Source organism: Adiantum capillus-veneris, chromosome 28 (assembly GCF_014529385.1).
Source record: "Adiantum capillus-veneris isolate H3 chromosome 28, ASM1452938v2, whole genome shotgun sequence".
In the NCBI taxonomy this organism is placed as follows: domain Eukaryota; kingdom Viridiplantae; phylum Streptophyta; class Polypodiopsida; order Polypodiales; family Pteridaceae; genus Adiantum; species Adiantum capillus-veneris.
The window spans coordinates 58725114-58731113 of NC_140958.1; the positions used below are offsets into that span (position 1 = coordinate 58725114).

A 6000-nucleotide genomic window follows, 5' to 3' on the forward strand; every position below is an offset into this window, starting at 1 on the left:
GCTCGCCCCACTGCTCCCCCTGGTGGCTGACCTGCTGCAGCTCAGCAGCACTGGGTTCCGACTAGGAACCGTTTTGACCCCCTTCAGCAGGACCCGCCTGAGGAGGCCCCGTCCACTTCAGCTCCTTCACCTTCGCCTCCTCCTCCCTCAGACGCTGCCGCTCCGCCTCCCCCGCTTCCTCCACCCCCCCTCCCCCACCTCCACCACCGCCTCCCGGACCTCCTCTCTCCCCGGTGGGGCCCTCAACCTTATCTCCCGACCCCTCCACTCCTCCTCAGACGCAGGACACGCATCTGCCGGGATGCCATCTCTTGGTAGTGCCTTCGCTTCGAGCCGTGTGGCTCGAGAGGGACAACCCCACCTGAGGCCGCCTTTTTTGGTGCAGACTTCTCTTTTTGCAGCAGTCCCTAGAGGTTTGACTAGCTTTGACATTCGTAGATGCTAGGACTTCTTCGACTATAGCTTCACGCGGTTCCTTGGCAACTCTTCTCCTGACATGGAGGAGGCTTGCTTTCGAGTCCACGTCCTCTTTCTTGCAGCTAGAGGCATTGAGGCTTTGGACACAGCGGTAGGTTTCTCCTTTCCGATATGCGGTAGGGATTCCACAGAATGGACCCAACACACAGTTCTAGACTGGCTTCAGATTCAGGCTACTGAGTTCTCACACCACACAGGGGACTTTGGGGTGATAGATTTGGTGCAGACACTTTGACCTCTCGCCAAGTTCAGCATGACGCCTCCGGATGCTTCGGGTTGCAGGCACATTGTGGTGCATTTGTTTCCTTACACTCAGAGCCCTCCCTGTTATGTATTTGTACATGAGGATTCTTGGATAGAGGATGTAGCCCTTCGGGCTGCATGCTCGGCTTGGGCCTTGGTGGGACAGTCACTCCTATCTCGATTATCTAGAGGTCGTTCAAATGCGGATTGCTCCCCATCCAAACCGGCCTCAAAGATAGCGAGGTTGGCTGTTGTGATAGTAGTTGTTTTCTCTCACTGACTCCATGAGGATCATCTCATGGAATGTGCAGGGTTAGGAGGGCTCCAGTTTCAGCATCAGAGGGGTCGGCTGCGTCAGGAGCTTCAGAGATGCCTTGTGGATGGTGACATTGACATTCTTATGCTACAGGAGCATCATCTTCGTGAGAGCCTCATTCGACGATGTGGTCAGATTTTGCGTGGTCGCTATGAGACGTTTTGGTCAGCTGCATTTGGACCTGGAGGCATCAAGGGAGGGGTATGTATGACTGTTGCGGACTCTTTGTAGTAGCAGGCCATAGTGGGCAGAGGGATTATTGTGCTAGGCAGGTCTCAGTGGATCACTATGCAGGTTCAGGGTTGCCTCTTGGGCTTCCTGAACATCTATGCGTCCAATTTCGCGAGTGCACGTTTAGAGTTTTGGTCTCATATTGTTGAGTCTCTGCTGTAGACAGAGCAATGGCGCATTGGGAGTGACTTCAACATGTTGGAGGACCCCTCTGACAGGATTGGAGGTAGCCATACTATTATGCATGGAATTGAGTTGGCAGCTTGGGAGAGGTTTTGTATGACTGCGGGTTTCAGATGTGTGGCATCATTCTAGCTTTGTGAGGCCCCTTGACAATTTGGCCCTCTCTCGTTCGGACCACAGAGTGGGAGGAGTGAATCTATCTCGAATAGATCGCTTCTACACTAGTGACCACTTCTGTGACTTGGGTGGGAAAGTCTGCATTCTAGCTGGTACTTCTTTTTCAGACCATGCACCAGTGATCCTCACAGTTACAAATAGACAGAGGAGGGAGAGCACAATGCTTTGTATTCTTGGGAGGGTTTTGCTGGACTCTACGCTCAGAGAGAGATTGGTGGCTCTTTGGACAGAGGGCTTAGCTGTGTAGAACTCTCCTGCTCACAGGGTGGCCTTTGGACTTGCTCAGCTCAGTCGGCTTTTTCTTCAGGAGTCCATGGCCCTCTTGGCTACAGCGAGAAGCAGCGCCTCCGACGGGGCGTTGCTTCCTTGTAGAGGATGCAGGAGCAACATCCAGACAGTCCTTGGTTGGAGGAGCAGTTGCAGCAGGCTCGTCAGGAGCTTGCCAGCACAGAGGAGAGACGCCATGAGTTTGCCTTCCATCGACAAGCATCTTAGTGGACCCAGGTGGGTGACAGAGTGATAGGGGCTTTCTTTAAGGCAGTGGGACCCCGGCATACGCAGTCCAGGGTCAGCCAGTTGAGGAGGCATGACGGTTAGTTGCTTCAGAGCCTAAGGACATGCGAGCAGTTGCTACCGACTTTTATCGTGACCTGCTTTCAGCAGAGCCTCAGTTAGAGTGTCAGGATGCTTACAAAGAGCAAGTTTGGGCACATATGCCTTGTCTTGTGACTGAGGAGATGCGGTAGAGGCTTGAGCAGTCTCTTCACTAGAGGAGCTCCATGTGGCCCTCAAAGCACTTCCCCGTGGTAGCTGTCTAGGTAAGGATGGTTTGACTCCTAGTTTTCTCTAGAGTATTGGGACTTGCTTGGCTCAAATCTCTGCAGCGCTTTTCAGTACATCCTGCACATAAGAGAGATGCCTGACAGCATGAGTGAGGGTCTCATTTACCTCATTCCCAAGGAGGGTGGCTCCTTGGATGAGATTTGACAGTGGCGGCCCATCACCATCCTCAACTCAGCCTACAAAATTATTGCCAAGGCTCAGAGTTTGAGGATTCAGCCACTTCTAGAGAGCATTATACACACAGGACAGGTTTTGTCAAGGAGCATAGTATCCTTGACAACATCTTTACGTTTTGGGAGGCTTCTACCCTTGCTCGCCTCCGTGGTGAGGATCTGGTGATACTTCTTCTCGACTTTGAGAAGATGTGGCTTTCTCGGTTGGTAGTGCTCCTACGCCAGATTGGTTGCCAGGTGAGGGTTTCAAATGGATTCCCCCGAGACTGCAGTTCGATACTTGGGTTGTCAGGTTGGTTTGGACTTGTCCCCTGAGCAACAGATTGCTTCCCTCCTCCTGTCCATCAGGAGGAAGCTGTTACATTGGAGTTCCGCACGTCTTTCCTTGGCAGGGAGAGTTATAGTGGCCAACCAGGTGTTGTTGGCTACTATGTGGTACATCACTTCGTGCTGGATCTTTTCGAGTTCCTGCTTCAGTCAGGTACAGAGGCTGATCAGGACTTTTTTGAGCCCACTTATTCATGTGCTTGTTTTGATCTCTTCTGCATTGTGTTCATTGCGTCTTCCGCTGCCTATTCTGACAACTTCACCCCGGTCGATTTCGTGTCGGGTTCACTGGTTGGCACCAGGCCTTTGACTGTGAATAGAGTTAAGGTAGGTTAATTAAGAGTAGGTAATTTGAGTAACAAGAATCCACAAACCCAATCAGCGCTCAATAACCATAACTGTTGGCATACATTCTGATGGCTCCAACCCAATCCAGAAACCAAGCCCAATCTTGTCTGTGTAGCTCCGATCAACTCGAAAACCTCGTGCTGCAAATCCAAAAGAAATGCACAAGCTCCTGCTCCAATCTTGATTGGTAGAAGCGTGTGGGTGATCACACAAGATCTTGGATGCCGAGCCAATTGAGAGCGAGAGAAATCTCCATTTACTTCTCTCTTCCTGCTTCCTCGCACACGCACAAAATCTGCCAAAGAGGAACCTTTTTCAAGTCATCCCAAAAACTCGTTAGAACTCGCTGCTCCAAAAATAAAAAAAGAAAAAGCGTTTTTAATCATTTTTAGCACTGTCATGAAAGACCCCTTATGGCGTGTTAATATCCGTAGGAATGCCCTCTTAAGCACTTTGGTCGCCTAGTGTGAAACCTGAAGTTTCAGCCTTCAACACTGTTCAACAGCGCATGGCCAAATGGCTGCTAGTCACCCAATGGCAACAATCACCGCCAGCACCACGAGCGTGCCCACCTGCGAGGACAATGACCCACAGTGCAATCTGCCATAGCCAAGGAAGGAGAGCTCTCCTCTCCGTTGGAGATACCCATTGAGTGTTCACCATCTCCGCCATTGCGGACCTGATCTATCAATACTTCCTTCCCTAATTTTCCCTCTACTGCATCAAGAGTTGCGAGTGTTCTACTTGTCATCTTCAAGTCGTGCATGTGCAAGGACTTATTTATGAGCCTCCTGTTTAGTTCTAGATTGCTCTATTACATTTGTGTTAATTGCAAGACTTTTTATTAAATTTTGCAACTTTTGTACAGTGTAAGATAGACTTTAGTGCAAAATGGTTCCATATGGTGTAAAATGGACTCATCAGAAAAGGTGTAAAATTTAATATGGTGTAAAGAGGACTTTTCAGAAAAGGCAGCATATTTCACATCTGGCTATTTATTCAAACTTAATTACATGTTGCATGTTCAATTTTGTTGACGTCTCTATACTGAACATTTTTCACTGTACTTCTAAGTACTTTTTGAGATGATGGTAAGTGCTTTTTTATTTTTTCATTTTGAGAAAACTGTACGCATTCCTTAGGCTTGAGGTTGTCTTTTGTTGGCTTCGGCTGACTATGGTCCCGTGTTCGCCAAAAAAGTGGGGTTTAGTGTATTTCCAACTGGTTAAAATTGCAAAATCCCGGCTAATTTTTGAGCTTGCCTTGAAGAAAACAGGCAAAATTTTACACATTTTAGTGTAAACACCGGAACCTAAAAATCAGGAGAGTTTTATGTGGGCCCTTTTTTTCTCTGGTTAGCAAAAAGGTATTTTCAAGGGCCAAATGCTACATCTCACCACTAGGGACTACATCCATTAAATACTGCTAGCATGACAACTGGCCAGTTGCACTTCTAAAGAGAACTGGCTTCCAAGAGAAGAACCTCATTAAATATTTGTCAGTGGGTCCTAGATACATGTGGCTCATCTTTGTTTTATTGCATTTATGTGATATCTTCTAAAGTATTTGTTTACTTTTAATCAACTTGTAACACCTATGGCCTGCAGGAAGTGGACGTGCGTGATGATACTCTTTCAAGACAACCCTTTACCCAAACAAAAATGCGGCGGTGTTTCCCGGTCAGAAGGTTAAAAGACAGCCAAACCAGGCATAGTCAGGATAAGAACAAGAAGTTGTGCTCGATCTAGATTCTCCTCAAAAAGAAAATTCCCACTTGTTGGGTGCAACAAGTGTGAACAGCGTAGTCATTATGGATGATAAAGAGCTGTAGTCTGTTGTATAATTAAATGTAGCATATTCAAAGTATTATTCAAAGTATGTGGGAGCTAGTCCCTCATGCTCCTTGTTGTACCTTAGTTAAAATGTTGACTCTGAATGAGACTTTTCTCAATGAGGCACATGCTGATTGGTTCTTTCTTTGCATATGTTGTCTGTTGTTAAGTTGTACATGTGCTCCTCTAAATAAGAAAAGGAAATTGGAATAACCTCTTTATCACCAAGTGTGGTAGATTTGTTATCCCCATCCCCTCTTGAGTAACAGGTCTTGAGCTCAACACTTGTCAGATAGATCCTTGAGGTCTCTTGGGATTGTTCCTACAAAGTTAAAACTTCTCTATTCCCTCTCTTTTCTCTACAGAGGGGTGTTTAAACCTGGCGTAGCAATGCCTTCCGCCCTACTTTGCTGTTTTGTATGGACATAGCCAGGGGTTATAACTAATGAGCATGAATTGCCTTTGATTTGATATTGGCTTATTTTGTTCTTCCTTCCTGCAATATGATTAGCAGGAAAATACAAGTGCTGAACATGGCTATATTTTTAAATATAGTTGTTCGTTTGTGGTCTCAATCCTGAACCTGCAATGGGAAAAAAATCGAGCGATATTTGCGAGGGATAAACTTGGTTAGCCACGTCTTGATATTTCTTAGTTAGCATGGACTTCTGTTATGGTTTTCCTGGCCCTTGAAGAGATCCCTATTGTCCACAAGGCTAATATTAGAAAGAAAACTGTTCTATAAGCAAGGATTGTATATATTTTATATAATAATTACAATTGAGGAGCGGTTTTCGCATAACAATTTACTATCCCTTGTCTCACTACGGGCAATTTTTGTATTTGCACC

General features: G+C 46.8%; 1 protein-coding gene across 1 annotated transcript in view; it reads left to right on the forward strand.

Moving 5' to 3' along the window:
- Window positions 1-5297, forward strand: part of LOC147420503 (uncharacterized) — a 54961-nt gene extending 49664 nt beyond the window's left edge. Inside the window, exon 5 of the mRNA XM_086504339.1 lies at window positions 4926-5297. Within this exon, the coding sequence (XP_086360465.1) occupies window positions 4926-5066 (141 nt within the window). The 3' untranslated portion in view covers window positions 5067-5297. The remainder of the gene's footprint in view (window positions 1-4925) is intronic.
- Window positions 5298-6000: the final 703 nt, after the last annotated feature.